The following is an 18,136-nucleotide window of genomic DNA, read 5'->3' on the forward strand; positions in this document are numbered from 1 at the left end:
TTAATGCACAATTTCATAGATGGGAAAACTCAAAATTAATCTATATGTAAATGTCTATATATTAACCCACATATTCAATGCAACTGAAGTAAAAATGCTACAGGTTTTGTTTACAGAAAAAGACAAATTGATCCTAAATGGCATACAGGAGAGAAATCTTCAAATAAAATGAAAAGTAATGCTGTTTACACTTCCTTACTGAAGTTGCTCCATCAAAAAATAAAACCAAAAAAATGAAAAGTAATTTTGTGAAAGAATAACAATAAAAGGGGACTTTCCTGCCATTTATCAAGGTATACCACAAAGCTACAGTAATTAGAATGGTGTGGTGCTGGCGCAGGAGCAGACAGCTAGGTCAGTGAGACATGCTGTGCTCACCTTGGAGCTCTGTATGGGACAGATGTGACATCATACCACAGTGAAGAAAGGATGCACTGATTTAATAAATGGTGCTGGAATAACCAACTATCCATCTTGAAAAAAATAAACTTAGATTGCTTCCTTACACTATGCACACAAAGAAATTCCAGAATAGATTAAAGCTTTAAGTGTGAAATAACACAACTTTAGCACCAATACCATAAAACGTGGAAGCATATTGTAATCAACCCAAGGAGGTAATGGATACTTTAAGACATAAAACACAAAAATAAATTGATTTAAAATATTTGACCAAGATAATCCAAAATGTAAAAACTTCAGTGTGATAAAATCCACCATAAAATTAAAACACTGAAGATATTTGCAATACACGTGGCTGACAAAACATTAATAATAAATAAAGAACTCAGCCGGGTGCGGTGGCTCACGCCTGTAATCCCAACACTTTGGGAGGCCAAGGTGGATAGATCACTTGAGGTCAGGAGTTTGAGACCAGCCTGACCAAAATGGTGAAACCCCGTGTGTATTAAACACACACACACACACACACACACACACACACACACACACACACAAGCCAGGATTGGTGGTGCATGCCTGTAATCCCAGCTACTTGGGAGGCTGAGGCAGGAGAATACCTTGAACCCCGGAGGCAGAGGTTGCAGTGAGCCAAGATAACGCCACTGCATTCCAGCATGGGTGACAGAGTGACATTCCATCTCAAAAATAAATACATAAATAAATAAATACATACATAAATAAAATAAAGAACTCTTGCAAATCAGTGAGAAAAAGTAAGCAAAGAATATGACTAGGTAACTCATAAAGAAGAAATCTGGAAATGGTTAATGAATATTTGATAAAATGCTCAAATTTATACATAATCAGAACCACATAACTTAGAACCATAAGGTTTAAAAAATAAAGTCTAACAAAATAAGTGTTGTTGGCGATATAAGGAAATGGGAAATTTTATGTACTGCTGATGGAAATATAAATTAAGAATAAATTTTGAGAGCAATCTGATAATATGTGGTGAAGTTCCAAATACATATAACCCACGGCCATCAATAAACTACTAGATATATTTCCTAGAGAGAAATCTTGGGCAGGTATACATATGTGTGTGTGTGTGTGTGTGTGTGTATGTGTGTATATCTATTTATCTATATCTATCTATATATATATGTGCAATACGCGACAAGGACATATATATGTGGACATTCACTGCAACATTATTAGGGTTAGCAAGAAATTGGTGCAAGACACACAACCTAAGTAGACATCTGTGGCAGAAAAGATTAGTAAACTGAGATAATTCAAATTACAGAGATGTTAAAATAAAGCAACTTGGGATAGATTGACATAAATGGATTTCTAAAATAGAATGCTGAGAAAAAATAGCAAGTTAAATAATGATATGAACGCTATGATAGAATTTACATAATTAAAAAAGCAATATTATCTATTGTTCATGAAGCTATAACTTATGTCATTAAGTATAAAAACACGGACCAGAAGGATACAGCAAATTAATGATAGCAGTTGTGTTTGTGAGGGATGGAAATGAAAGGCCAAGAAAGGGACTTCAGCTTTATCTGCAATATTCTATTTCATTTAGTTAAAAATTATTAGAAGCAAATCCTGTATTGGAAAACATGGATGTTGGTCACATTATTCTCTGTACTTTTTTGTGTTTTACATTTTTTGGAACAAGAAAGAAATTAATCTGATTCAAGACACAAGTGACAAGTTAGTAGTATCATCCTCTCAAACAACAAAAAAACTAAAAATATTCCAAATGAGTATTCATATGAGTAAATATGTTCAGATCTCCACCTTTGCAAAATGAGATTTAACCAAAGAATTTCAATATGGATGCACATGTGTGCAGACAGGGTAACATATTTGTATGGCAATTCAACCAGAAGTTCTTTCTGTAAATATAAATTCTCGATATACACCAGAGTTGATATACACCAACCAGCAAAATAAACAGATGTCAAAATGCTGGCATAGTTTTGGTGATGATGATGTAGCTAGTGAGTTAAACAGGCTGAAAATTTGACCCATTACTTGTTGCCACAATAACTATGCCCAAACCTGGCCAGTGTGTGATTTTGCCTGCTAAAGTGGATCAGCAAATAACTGTGCATGTAAAACCGCAAACTCAAATTTAGAACCTAAGTTGAGGTGTTTTGGAAGTGACTGTAAGTTATTTGCAGAACTTAAACATGGGTTTCATTTCACTGTGATAGTCGCACAACAATAAATCCTACAATACTGTAACAAAAGTCAAACTGACAATCAATATAAACAAATAACATGGAGACTTCTCAACAGCTGTCTTCAGCTTCGAAACTGATATTCTGAAACCACCATAAAATGTGAGCCATAAATGAATATTGGTAGAGTGTACCCATTTCAAAGGAATATGAGATTCACATAAACTAAAATTGTATATTCTGGAGTCTGTAATTAAAATGCAGTAATATGCTGTAGGAGTCCGTGCCTACAGTTTTGTAACTTCTCATAAATATTTTCTGCATGAAGTAGCAGTTGGTGTCCTCTTAGATAAAAATTTCTTAAACCTCAGAAAACATTCTTTATGTGGAGCTTTTTAAGTGTGATTGGGTGTGCTGGTGTCTGCTCTGTGTTTATTTAAGGATGTCTTTATGTCTCTTAGGCATGGCCCTACGTTTGTCCTTTTAAAGGTAAAATTGTATTAAAATGTTTCTGAAGCTGCCTAAGAACAGATGGCACCATTTAGGCAGATTCATTCAAAGTTAAGCACACATTTTAAACAAATGTGCTTTTGGCACTAGCGACTGTGCCGTTGGAAAAATTTTAGTGATGATTAATCACCTGCATGCAGAGAGCTTTCACGTTTCCTATCAGCCTATGGATATCACTGTGTTAGGCAGTAAAGAGATAAGAAGGAAAATAAGACCCGGATGTTGCCCCCAAGGAACTTACAATCTAGGCAGGATCTAAAGCCACAATGTGTGAAATGAGAATGAGCATGAAATGAGAAAAAGCAAAATGTGCAGTAAAGAAAGTGATCTGTTGTTAACAATGAACGTGCTGATCCTCTAGGTAATAGCTGAAAATGCTGGCCATTCCCTCATTCTAGGAGCTCGCCACCCTCTGCCCACCACCTGGTTTCTAGTGCCAAATAACTCTCCAGTCACTTTCTCCTTCTCCATCGCTTTTTCCTTTCCTCTGCTCTCTTCTTTGCAGTCCCTAAAAATAGGTGTGTCCTAAGCTATGGTGACCATATTTCCTCCCCTTGGAAACTCACCTTCTACAGCTCAAATCCTCATTGCATAGGCTCTGTAGTGTAATAAAAATCACACACCAAAAATCTCAGAATTTGGTGTCAGATAACCTGGTTTCAAGTCCTGGTTCTGTCACTTACTAGTGTTAAAAGCTTACTAGTGTTACAAGCAAATTTACATGAAGTAATTTTGATTTTCATGTTTCTAGAATGCCGTATTAAGACCTGCTTCGTTGCAGGGAGTTATATTAAATACCAACTGAGTTACTGAGTGCTGAAGTGATCTGTGAAGTGTAAAAGGTCATATTAATGTCACTGTTGATACTTTATTCAGATGCCTCCTGTATCCTTATCTCTTACCTTAATTGTTCTGTATAGCAGATTGGAATGTCCAGCAGTTTGACTGATCATTGTCATTAAAATGCCTTGCCAGCATCTTGTACATAATGTTCCCAAAACAACTGTATCTCTTTCCCTCCCTCTGTGTCCCATGGATGGATATCCAACCCATCCTACTCCTGTTGGATTTCTCTCCACTTATCTGTATCTCCCCCAGTAGCCAAATATCCTTTATCCCTCATTTGGGTTACTGCAGTCCCTCCCTTCTAGTCTCAGTATTTACTCTTGTCCCTTCCAATTGTCCTCCACCTCTCAGACAAAGTAGTATTGTTAAAAGGCATATTTGATTAATGCCAATCCTATCTACATCCCTGAATTAAACTAGCATGTTCCCTAAGACTAAATATCTCTATTCCTTTCAACTGGGCCTTATGCAACTATTTATCAAAATCCTTTTTAAATATGGTACTCTGGCACTTGAATTGAATATATTTCAAAAGTAGCCTAACCACAGCAGAGGACATTGGATGTATTACTTCCTGGAACCTGGACAATCTAAATCTAGTATTGCCAGTAAATAGCACATCACATGAAGTGTTACTATACTGGATTTGCTCCAGCCCTTACATGCTATGGAATTTCTTTGGGACACACACAAACACACACACACACACACACACACACACACACACATTTATTTCATGCCTGCATTTGATTAGTTTTTATGTGAACATTACAATCTATTGGATCTTGGTCTTTTTGTCAATTTTGTGCTATCTACAAATGAAAATATCTTGTATATTCTCATCCAAACAACGTGTAAGACACGAAGCAGTGGGGCAGACCAACAACATTCCCAGAAGACCACCTCTGCTCTCCACCCGGTTAGGTAACAGTTATAGGTATTTTACAATTGACTTCAACCCAAGTATTTTATATGCCTTCAATTTCTCTTTCTATCCCCAGGGATATTTTGAGACATAAAAAGAGAATTGATTTGATCTATAAAATTTTAAATGCTATCAGAAAAGTGAATGAAATTAGTTTAAGGTAAAATCAATGCTGACTTTTTCTTAATAGCTTACTGACCATTATTTAATAATCCTTTATCAGTTTCTTTTTTAGGGCTTGTATCAAAAATATTAGCTTGTTATCTTCCATATATGTTTTCTTTTTCGGAAAATGGAGAATAGACTTTCTTTTGTGGGGTGAAAATTAAAAAACCTAGGCTCACCGGACTCCTTACAGAGTCATCATATCTGCAGTCTATGGTTAAAGAAAGTTATTTTTCCTCTTTCTTATCGCCGTGTAGCAAAACTTTACTTCTCACTGAAGTTCCATTCATCTGAAAGGTTACTTCCTACAAAGCCTCTCCATTTCCCTCTTCCTCCCTCCCAGACTTCAAGCTCCTTGAGGACAGGGACTGTGTCTTATGCATCATTGCCTAGCATAACATACTAGTGTTAAAAATGTTTGTTAATTTGTTGACTCTTGCTCATTTCTTGTGTTCTGGAATCTCTACAGCAAGCTCCATAATTTCTAAAAATCTTCAAATAATTCTGTGACCACATCTGCAAGCTTTTTAAGTCCATGGAATATAGTTCATTTGAGTCTAAAAATTAGAACTATTTGAAACAGCTAGATTGACTCAAATCTCCCTATCAGTCTTGGGCTTCAGTTATTTGTTGTGCGTGATTCCAGAGCTCTTAATCACTACTCTCTACATCTTCAATTGCCTTTTCTCCTGTCTAGAATGTCCTCTAGCTTGTCACTCAAGTATACCCTTTTCCTACTCCCCAAATAAGCCTACTCAAAATTCATTTATCTTCGTGAATTCTCTGGGACTATCCCCAATTGGCATTAGCCATTGTGTTCAGAAAGGACATTTAACATTTGTGCATATAGGCAGTCATTAATATCCAAACCTTGGAAGAATCCAAAAAATTGTTGTTGCAAATGGAGTTTTAAATGTTCATAAAAAAATCCATTTGGAACATTGTTTAAATAGTGTTATTGTAATGAACTGTTTGTTCTAGTGCGTAGTGAAGTAGTGGTGTGATCCACTGGGCCACAAATGAGGGTTTGGTGTCCAGCTCATTTTGTGGCAGTGTAAACAGAATGGCGCAGATTGTAAAAAGTGACTCAAAAATGACCCTGTCAGACAATGGTGGCTTCAAAATGTTTATATAGAAGGGGCTTGGAGCAGCAATATGACTGTGGAGGCAGGGGTTGATGCTGCTTTGTTAGGACACTTTACATAACATCAAATGCCTGCATTGAGGCCTGGAGAGAGGTGGTAAGGCCCCTTCTACTGGTAGAAGGCATAAAGGTATGGCTCTCCCTGGCACTGGTTCAGCTACCACTCTCAGAAGCTATTTCATATGGTAAAAAACCTCAAATCTCATTGAATAATAATCCTTTTCTATACAGCAGGAGATACCCATCTGCTGAAAGAGAAATTTGAAAATAAATGGTGATACATTTTTTTTTGTGGGGTGTGTGTGTATGTGTGTGTCCAGCCATTTTTAGTAATAATAATTCTGATTTGGGGGCAAGAATCAATAAGTGAAATATAATTTCTTGAGGTTTACATAATATGCTCTTATGGATGTTTGTAAAATTAATTTTTTCTGCTTTTAGTTAAACTTATGTTTTCAATCACTTCAAAAATGATTGTAGACAGTTAATGCAGCCTTCAATGATTCAAATAAACTCTGTATATCATATTAAAAGTTTTCTAGGGTACCCTGAACGCTTACTTATTTCTTGCCATAACTTATACCTTTTATTCCATTCCTGTGTACCAAAATCTTTTTTCAATCACTTTGTTATCCTGGAGTAAAGTATCTCAACAGGAATTTCCACTAATCTAAAATAGATCAAATGAAGGAAATCTCTTTTTGATTGAATAGGACATTGTAAAGTATATTCCTGAGACTCCTTAAAACAAACCAAGAACAACAATAGCAATCACAGGATCTAGAATTCAGCTTTCCACTTCAGTTCTCCTTGTTTGGTAACACTTTCTACACTGATACTCTAATTGATCTGTTCCTCTGCTCACTTGCTCTATCTGAATTGAAGACTGAAAATGCTAACTTCCACGTGGTTTTCTAAATGTTTTCTGGGTTGTCATCTCAGCCTTTCAGGTTAAACCTCACCCTTAATGAAGAATTACTGAATCCATTACCTATTGGTTAAGTGATTCTTTATATAGTTCTTCCCATATTAAATGAATTGAATTAGGAAGCTCACTATGCCCTTGATATACTCTAACTCAGCCTGGAAAAGTGAGACCTGACCAAACCTAGTGGTTTAGTACATGACCCTACAAACACCTACCTTGAACTTTTCTGGAATTGTTTCAGAACACACTGCCTAGCAACAAAATATTCCTGAGTGGATATTCCTCTACTGGAATTAATGATCCTAAACTTCTAATTTCTCTTTCTGACTTTTCTGTTTATAAGATACCTGGCTTTTAGAAAAGTAGTCAAAATGATTTTCCCCAGTTGCAGGATTCTAGGTCTTTTTCTTATCCAGCATGTTGTCAAAGTAGTTTTGTAAAAGAGAAATAGACTAGACACACCAATTTTATTTAAAATTTAAAAACAAACTTTGGAGCAATCTGGAACATATAATAAGAATGTTCTAATAATTATGATTCACCTTTATGATAAGAATAGGTCTAGTATGTTTTATTGTGTATCCCTTCTAACAAGTCTGGAATCAATTTGATGGATTTTTGACTTTCACATCCTCAAAGATCTATTGGCCGACTCAAAAATTTTGGGAAAACAATGTCAGAATTAGTGGTTCTGTTGAAGTTTCCTCTGTGGATGTCAGGATTTGGATTACTTCCCTAAGGGTCATTTCTCCAGGATTTGGCAAATCAAAGTCAAACACATTTATATCAAAATCTAAGTCAGCTAAATGGTGGTACATACGGGAAATTGAGAAGGAATTTTGCCTGTATCTTTAATTGGAACTACATTCAATTATCCTTCTTACACATCATCCTTGAGCTAGATAGCATCATATCCTCCACCAGCATTAAGGTTTGCTCTCTGAACAATGAAAATTATATAACCCAAAATGTCTGCCCAACCCCCTGCTGTATTTTTCACTTGATTGCAAAAAGAATTATAAGCTAAATTTAGCCATCAAAACAGTAACTTATCATAATTGTCTACTCTGTCCATTTTTAATCTTTTACATTGAGTTTGAATTTTTTTCTTTTTTCTCTTCCTATTAAAATTCAGCCTTCGCTTAAAAATGTCCAAGTCTGACTATTCACATAAGTGGAATAATAATATTATGGGGCTAAAAGAACTAACAATCCTAAGAATTTTAGCAGTTTATTCAAACTGTCTTTTTTATCCATACTACATACCTTGGGATTATAGACAAGCTGAAATTACCTTTTACTATCCTGTGTATAAACAACTAAGACACAGGTAATGATAACAGTTCAAGGAGAATTTAGATATACATTTGTATGATTTTGTTCTAATGAAAAAAATGTATACTGTGAAACTTTATTGGGATAGCACTCAATGCAGTCTTCGAGTTTGGACATGAAGATCAGTAACAGACACAAATTTTAGGACAATGTCACTCAGAGTACAGATGCTGAAGAAAGAACTCTAGAAGCACAGATATCCAGTGGTAGGCATAACAACCCATTTTATTTGCACTCATAGTTGACTTGTATTTTCTGATTAGATGCCCTTAAGTCTCTTTCTTTAGCTTTGGAATTCAGTAACTTCAATAGAGGATGTCTTGGAATTGAGCTCTTCCAGTTTTTTCTTTGAGCTCTTCCAATTTTTTCAGTTATGTCCTTTTCATCTGCAGATTCAAGTAATTCCAAGTTTCAGAAAACTTTTCTCTAGTTTTTTTTTTTTTTTTTTTTTTTTTTTGAGATGGAGTCTCGCTCTGTCGCCCAGGCTGGAGTGCAATGGCAGGATCTCAGCTCACTGCAACCTCCACCTCCCAGGTTCAAGCAATTCTCCCACCTCAGCCTCCCAAGTATGTGCCACCACCAGCTAATTTTTGTATTTTTAGTAGAGACGGGGTTTCACCATGTTGGCCAGGCTAGTCTCAAACTCCTGGCCTCAGGTGATCCACCCGCGTCAGCCTCCCAAAGTGCTGGGATTACAGGCGTGAGCCACTGTGCCTGGCCTTTTCTCTCGTTTCTCTGTTGCCTTTGTTCCCTCCTCTTCTTCAGGATTTCTAACTATGCATAATCGGATGCTCCTTTGTCTCTCTCTTTAGATACACCTTCTCTCATTAATTTTTATATTCTTAGTTATTTTTCAGTCACATTTCTTCCTCTTCTTTTTCCCTCCTCCTCCTCCTTCTCCTGTACCTTCTCTTCCTCTTCTTCTTCTTCCTTCTTTCTATTTGCTTCTAATGGCACTTTCATCTCTTTAATGGCTTTCTCTCTTTCATTTATTTTCTGAAGTTTTTCAAGTTTGCTTTTCTTTGTCTTATAACCTTTTTTCTTTGGGCTCTTGTATAATATTAAGCTATTTTTTAAAAAACAAAGATTGTCTTTAAATAACATACTTAAGATTATGAAGAACAAGCCCTGTGCTCTCTGATTTAATCAGCCTTCAGATGTATGTTCCTTAGCCCTGACACCTACTCCATATATATAAATAGGTTGTGGGATGTTTTCTTTCTGATAATTTTATCTTTGAACACCCCTTTCCTAAAGAGTAGCCTAGAGGATAGGTGAGGAAATATTCATATTGGGTTTACATCCTGAATACTTTTACATTACATCTGTTATGTCTTTAGCCTCAAGAGCATAAACTTTCCTCAATATTTCACATGAATAGGTCTGGGATGGCTCACAGTTAAGTCCCTTAAATAACAAACTCCCTGAACCCCACTCACCAAAGGCCATCTTCTTTGGCATGAGCCTACATCACTGATCATAAAAATGGCTTGTATTTAAGGTTTCTTCTTTGGATCCACCTTCTATAGTTAGAGTGAATATCTATATAATATTCCCAGCGTCTTCCTCCATACTTGCCTGTGTTTCAGATCTCATCCCTCTAACCAAAAGATCACTGGATTTGCATTTGAGAATTGTGACCCTTTCTTTAAAGGGAAACTCTATCCTGCTTGAGGTTGGAGGACATATGAGTTGGCTCCCAGCACCCTCTCTCACCATAAGTCAAATTCATAGTATTTGGCAGGTTTTCTCATAGTTTGAGGTTATGGTTATTTCCTTGTTTCACTGAAGATGGCTTTTTTCTCCTCTTTTTCATTTTTTGTTGCTGTTGTTGGTGAATGTCAATAATACTGAATAGAGTAAAAGTGAGTTTCATATGCTATGTTTAATTCGAGATGAGAACTTTAAAGATCAGAAGAAACTCTGGGACTAAATTTTATAGCCAAAAGACTATTCTTTTAATAATGTGTATGGAGTATATAAATCTTAAAATTCTAATAATAGCTGTTCCATACCACTCATTTATTTTAATTGATGTTTTAGAACAAATCTCATGGTTCATGTAATACCATTAAATCAGGTTAGAGCAGAATGCAAACTGTGTTGTAACACAGAAGTGCTATTTAAAGAACACTGTATATTTCTCATGTATCTCATATATAAAATATGAGAACAAGAAAGAAATGCTTGTCATATAGTAAGTGCTCAAAATTTAAGTTTCTTTTCTTCTATACCTAGTAGGTATATATAATAGATAAGAAAAAAGGTTAGAATTGTCAATATATCTTTTACCAAGGCTTCTAGCTACTACTTATCAGGGCCTAATAAGAAGAAAATGCTGTTCTTATTTATTTATTTATTTGAGGTGGGGTCGCACTATGTTGCCCAGGCTGGCCTCAAACTCCTGGGCTCAAGCAATCCTCCTGCCTCAGCCTCCTGAGTAGCTGGGATTAAAGGTGAGAGCCAGTGCGCCCTGCTAAACATGCTATTCTTATTGTAATAAGATCAAGGCCAAAATGTAGTTTGCCTGTTGTATATTTTGCTCTAACCAGGTTCACAAATTTTATAACAAACTTGCTAATTATATATAACTAACATATCTTTCAAACAAAAATTTGTGAGGATGTGTTAGTCAGTATCCCTTTAATGATTTTGGAACTAATTGAAACCAAAATCCTCTTGTTTTCCACACACACCACACAAGGAGACTGGGGCTTAAAGTTGTGTTAACAAACACAATCACACAATAAAGCTACTCCTTCCTTCCTGCCCTATCCTTATGTTATTAGACAACACGTCCAAAAACAGCTGTTCCTATAACTTGCATAAACCTATTAACCCCCACTCACACCCTGTCGCCCAACTGTTTGCACTTCCACAAGGTCATACAACTTACTCCAAAAGTTTGCTAATGTGCAAGCCTGAGAGCTTACAAAGCACATCAGCATAACTCAGATAAATCTAGTACAGATGCTCCACGGTTTATGACACGGGGTTATGTCCCAACAAACCCATCGTAAATGGAAAATACCATAAGTTGAAAATGCATTTAATACACTTAACCCACTGAACATCATACCTTAGCCTAGCCTACCTTCAATGTGCGCAGAACACTTACATTAGCCTACAGTTGGGCAAAATCATCTAGCACAAACCCTATTTTATAATAAAGTGTTGAATATCTCATATAATTTATTGAAGACTGTACTGAAAGTGAAAAACAGAATCATTGTATGAGAACTTGAAGTACAGTTTCTACTGCATGCATATCACTTTCACACCATTTAAAGCTGAAAAATTGTAAGTTGGGGAGTGTCTGTATGTCTTTTATTTCAAGCAAAGAATTAGGTATAAAGACCTCTAATCGCTCTTGGGGAAATTGTTTATAAATCCCATAAACTTTGTTGATAGGCTGATTATTTGGAAAGTAACCTCTTTCAAAAGGTTTGAAGTATCACACACACACACAAAATGTTGAAGTCATCTGTGATGTTCTCAGTACTCACCAATAGGCACAGTGTACCATAAAATCACTTTCAATTCTGGGCCTGAGATTGGAGGTCTTATTGCCTGAAATCATCAGGTCTTCCTCTCTCATGAATTCCACAAAACAGTTATCAATAACTGATGACCTACTAGTTGCCAGGTGCTGAGAGAATAGAGATGAACAAGACGAAAGTCTTGTCTTTAAATAGTTGCCAGATAAGAACTCCAGGGCCTGTCCAAATGTTATTTAATTCAATGGTTTCTATATCCCTAGAAGGTGGGTATTATTATTATTATTATTATTATTTTCGCATTTCAATTTAAACATTTTATTAATATATTTACATGGTTCAAACTTTTTAAAATACAAAGAGATACTTTATGCCTACAACACTGAGTAGCTTCTCACTGAAGATCTTTTCATTATTTTATAACTTTTGAACCATGTAAGTGAATTACCTCTTCACTACCCATCACCTATATGCCCAGTTTCCAACATATTGCTGTCTCCAACTGTGATAGGAAATGGCTCTCAGTAATCTCTGCCTTCTGGTATTTCTGCCCTTGTGTAATTCTTTTCCTTTTAATGTGGGCTAGATCTACAGACTTGCTTCTGATAAACACAATACAGTAACAGTGATGGGATGTCATTTCCATGATTCCATTACAAAAGGTTGACTTCTGTCTTGCTAGCCAACTCTCTATTTCCTTCTTGGCTTGCATGTTTGATAGTGGGTCAAGAATCTGGGCACAAATTAGCTGGTTTCTCTGCTTCACTGTCCCTCACAAGGCTGCCATCAAGGTATCAAATCCAGGTCTGCAGTCTCATCTGAAGCCTCAAATGGGGAAGACTCTGCCCCAAGCTCATGCAGTGGTTATTGGCAGCATTCATTTCCTCAAGGGCTGTTAGACTAAGGGTCTCAGTGCCTCACTGACTGTTGGCAAGAGGTTGCCTTCAGTTTCTTTCCATGTAGAAGGTGGGTATTATTATGCCCATTTTACAGGTTAGAAAGTACAGTTTAGACCAGTTAAGTGACTTGCCCAAGGACACACACTTGGCAAAGGGTGGAGCCAGGGGTAGAAAAGAAGGTCTCCAAAGCTCACACTCTTCAGCACTACTTGGTGGGGATGGGGGGAGATGGTGAAGAAACCACAGAGTGGAACCAACACTGACTGGAGGAAGTCACCTGACCGTTTACGTGGGAAAGGAAGCTAGGCGGAAAGAAAGCAAGGTGCCCACCCAGGGCACCCCAGACTTCCCCAGCGTCGGCACCGAGTGTTCCTTTCTCACCAAAGGTCCCCTGCAAGCAGTTTCACAGCAAATGTCTTATACCAGATATAGCATATTATTGCTCCAGAATCCATCCAGGTCAATAACTCCACCAGGTAATACCTATATAAGAAATTATATGCTAGACCACTCGGACATAGTATTCACTTCCTACAGCTGCGAGTACACAGTACGACAAACTGCTGAACAGGATGAAGTTCCAGCCCTCATGGGGTCAACAAATCAATCAGACCTACCCTAACACTTCAAGAGAGAAACAAATAGAAGACATGAACAAAAACAGAAATGCAAATGGCCAATAAAGATATAAAAGAATTTGGTAATCCAAATGCAAATTAAAACAAGATTTCTTTTTTTGTCTACCAAATTGGCAGAATTTTCAAATGTTGTGGTGTTGACAAGGGTGCAGAATATAGACCTGCTTGTTTTTTTTTCCCTCTGGGAGTGGGTTTCAACCAGCTTTCTTAAGGGTAAAGCCCAGACTGCTCCCAAATTTAGCCTGAGCACATTTAAAATGCTAAAATGCACATTCCTGGGCTCCGCATGGAAGAGATTCTGAATCCATCAACCGAAATGTAATCCAAGAAACTGCACCATTTAACTATCACAGGGTATTCTAACACAGGTTTTCATAGGACCATATTTGGGCACAGAGTGCCCTAGACCATGGCTAGGACTATGCCTTCAAGGTAGGGGCAAATGGTCCTATCTACGGCACTATGCATGGCCTGATCATGGAATGTAGACTGCTTTCTTCAGTTAGATTTGATGACTTGATAGAAATATTTCAGCTATAAGACAAAAAAAGTATCAAGTTATACTCGTGACTGGTGGACCTGGATACTGGGTCACACACAGTTCAGCTTTTATAATATTTATTCTCTTTGGCCCAGCAATTCAACTTAAAAAAAATTTATCCTAGGGACATAATCAAGTTTTATTCAAAACATTGGTAGGATTGCTGAAATTAAGAGTTCTGAATAAATAAGAAGAGGCTGAAGCTACTCTTAATAACTTTTCCTTAGAATGCTGGCTATGGGTAAAGAACATGAAAGGAAAGAGCACTCCACTTTGTGTCCCACATATTCAGACTTTGTTTTGCAAATGTTTTCTGGTTACCAAGGCAACTTCTGGATTCCTCTGTGTAAATGGGAAATTGGGAACTTTGTTTTTTTAAAAAATGATTCGTTTGTTCTTTTTATCCTGGTAAGCTCGTTCTGTGCTGACAAATTACATTCTGACAGGTTGTAATCCAAAACATGCTTTTTTAGAAGACTGTGAATAATAAGGAATTTCTAGGGGTTGACAGTTAACTCGTCATTTATATTTTTATATATTTGCTTTCATTGCTTTCAAGGTATAAACTAAGGTGCTAAATATTGGGTATACTTTTAAAATAATTTAGAAATATATATATATATATAACATGTCAATAACAATGGCAAGACATACTAAGCAGGCTCTCATTATAACATGGTAATTATTATTACCAAAGAAAAGATAAAAGCAAGCACAGAAGCAACCAAAACCTATTAGACTTGGTTTTTTAAATACATCAGGCTTTACATAGGAAAAATAAACAAATTAAATAAAAATTAATGCACAACCAGCATTATTAGGATTAGACTTCTTCAGGTTTCAGCTATTTATAATATTAAACACTCATCAGTAAGTAATAGGAAAAGACCTGGAATTCTGGCTGGGCGCAGTAGCTCACACCTGTAATTCCAGCATTTGGGAGGCCGAGGTGGGCAGACCACTTGAGGCCAGGAGTTCCAGACCAGCCTGGCTAACATGGCAAAACCCTGTCTCTACCAAAATACAAAAAAATTAGCCAGGTGTCGTGGTGCATGACTGTAGTCCCAGCTACTTGGAAGGCTGAGGCACAAGAATGGCATGAACCCGGGAGGTGGAGGTTTCAGTGAGCCATCACACACACCATGGCACTCCAGCTTAGGCAACAGAGCAAGACTCTGTCTCAAAAAATAAAAAATTTAAAAAAAAATTAAAAAAAAGACTTGGAATTTTGTAAGGTGGTAAGACAGGTAAGTTTCACAAAGGAAGTTCCTTAAAACTGCAAAACTGCAGCCCGAAACCATGTAGTTAGCTAAAGTTCATGCATAACTTTGAAAGAGCAAATGGCCAAGCTTTTAAGCTACTGGAGGTCATGGTGGAACAGGTTAAGGGCCTTTCCATAACCCACTGAAGGTGAGGGAAAGTAATCGGCAAGGATGAGGCCTGTACTTCTCTAGGGATGGATCACCTCTTAAAGAAAGTCAGTTAGCATCGAGTCAGCAACAGGCTCCTCTACTTGTTTTCCTTATAGAAGTTTATGAATCTATCTTTTCTCTTTTTCATAAGCATTGGTGGACAGGACCCATTTCTATTCTGTATCTACTGGTTTGCTGTTTATTAAACTATATATGGAGGAACAGGATTTAGTGGAGCATGCTAAATCCTTTGTCATCATATGCCCTAATTCTTACTCAACCTTTATTCCTTAATCTTCGATTATTATGACAAATAAAAGCATCACAAATGATCAAATGGGCAAAATATTGGAGTACTGAGCAAAAATACAAAATATTGTAAAGCAAAACAAAATATTCTGAAATTTAAAACTATGTGAATGTTGTTTCAAATAATAATTTAAGTGCCCTTAAATCCATATATATGGCACATAAACTCAACCTATATAAGTTAGCTAGTCTATTGAAAAGTATTGATGCAAAACTGGGAAACAACTATGAAAAAACCAAAAACTAAGGGCCCAAAATAATAACAGATATCAATACCACACTTTCACTATCTGGATTTGGTTTGCATTGGTCTGTCTTGCGTCTAAGGTGGGGCATTCCAGAGGGCAGACATGGGGCTGAATAAAAGGTTCCTTGATGGAGATTTTTCTTGGACTACTTACCCTTTCAGCTTACTATCCCCACCTAATACTTGTTATCAGAGACAAGGTAAAATACAGAACTCTGGAAGAGTGGTTTAAAAAGAAAATGCCAGTGAAAACGGTAAGCTGTTCATTTGGGGAACTGTGTTCCCACACCACCAGCACCACCACCACCATCCCATTCCCTTCACCACAGTGTAGCTGGATGAGAGCTTCATAACCCTCCATCTGCGATCAGAAACCAGTTACAATTTGGGCCCCTGACCAAGCTGGGTCAATCCTAGCTCCTGCATAGAATTCTCAGATAAAATAGGAACTCAGTTAAATTTGAATGTCAGATTAACAATGAATAATTTTTAATATAAGTATGTTCCAAATATTGCACTGAGATATACACACTATGGTGGTGTTCCCAGATACGCCAACAATAGCTGCAAATGCATGGAGTACTCCCTATGTTTAATGCATTGTTCTAAGTACTTTATACATATTAACCCACTAAATAAATGAAAATATATGAATATGTAAACACATGCCAACCTATGGATGATTTCAGGTTAGGAAAAATGGACTGAGTATTTTTAAATTTTAGAAAATATGTTTATTGCGGCACTATTCACAATAGCAAAGACTTAGAACCAACCCAAATGTCCAACAACGATAGACTGGATTAAGAAAATGTGGCACATATACACCATGGAATACTATGCAGCCATAAAAAATGATGAGTTCGTGTCCTTTGTAGGGACATGGATGAAACTGGAAAACATCATTCTCAGTAAACTATCGCAAGGACAAAAAACCAAACACCGCATGTTCTCACTCATAGGTGGGAATTGAACAATGAGAACTCATGGACACAGGAAGGGGAACATCACACTCCGGGGACTGTTGTGGGGTGGGGGTAGCGGGGAGGGACAGCATTAGGAGATACACCTAATGCTAAATGACGAGTTAATGGGTGCAGGAAATCAACACGGCACATGGATACATATGTAACAAACCTGCACATTGTGCACATGTACCCTAAAACCCTAAAGTATAATAAAAAATAAAAAAGAAAAAAAAAAAGAAAATATGCAAAACATCCTATAATTAAGACAAGTAATACATTGTCATTAATGTACAAACAAATTTGGATAGAACTTAGAAATATAAAAATAAAAACTAAAAGGTAGATACACTAAAGTAGAAAAAGCAGTGGATTGAGAATCCAGGGGTCTAGATTTCTGTTCCTGCTCATTAGCTAGCTGGTGACCTTGGGAAAGTCTCCTCACCTCTCTAGATCTGGGCTTCTTTATCTGCATGTGAGGTTTGGACGAGATTATTTTTAAGGTCGTTGTTGCCCCTAAACTTCTATTATATCTTTTTTTTTCCGCCTTGGCTTCAGATACTATATCTTATAATGTTGAAGAAACAGCTTGCAGAGAGAAGTTTATTACCTCTGCAATCATTCGGTTGGTGTCTCCTAAAAAAAGCAAATTCAGAGCTTCTTCCTCTGTGGTTGCCTGATGGAGAGTCAAGTTTTTCAGGTGAATGTTCTGATCAGGATCCTCCAGTATTGTCACTTTCCTAGGCAAATGGGAAGCAAGAAAACAAGGTACTGCTGAGAATGAAAAGAACTTGAAGTCTTCCCTACAGGCTTTTAAAAAGCTGTATAGTATGACGTCTTGAACTTATAAAAGCAAGTAACACACAAGATACCAGAAAGCACTGGATTAGAATCAAACACTGACATTCCCTTGACGGTACTATCAAATAGCTTTGAGACTGAAAAATATATTACAAGATCCTGATTTAAAGCCACCTGTCATTGTAATAATCAGATCGCTAAATCATCTTAGAATGCATATTCTTTTTGAATTAAAAATACAAACAGATAATAATTTTCTACCTACATATCAGGAAGCTAGGCCATATATTTTCTGTGTCATGATTCAGTTTCTTACATAGGCAGTGAACTCATTCTTTTGTTCAATTCCATATCACTTTCAATTTACA

The 18,136-nt window shown here is 36.8% G+C and overlaps 1 protein-coding gene across 3 annotated transcripts in view; it reads right to left on the reverse strand.

Moving 5' to 3' along the window:
• The window catches only part of KIF6 (kinesin family member 6), a 376,916-nt gene that overhangs the window by 251,218 nt on the left and 107,562 nt on the right, over nucleotides 1-18,136 (reverse strand). For all 3 annotated transcript variants that reach the window (XM_030795951.1, XM_030795953.1, XM_030795952.1), the window contains exon 6: nucleotides 17,578-17,707. In XM_030795951.1, coding sequence (XP_030651811.1) covers nucleotides 17,578-17,707 — 130 coding nt within the window. The remainder of the gene's footprint in view (nucleotides 1-17,577; nucleotides 17,708-18,136) is intronic.

The sequence above is a fragment of the Nomascus leucogenys genome, chromosome 17 (assembly GCF_006542625.1).
Source record: "Nomascus leucogenys isolate Asia chromosome 17, Asia_NLE_v1, whole genome shotgun sequence".
Lineage (NCBI taxonomy): Eukaryota > Metazoa > Chordata > Mammalia > Primates > Hylobatidae > Nomascus > Nomascus leucogenys.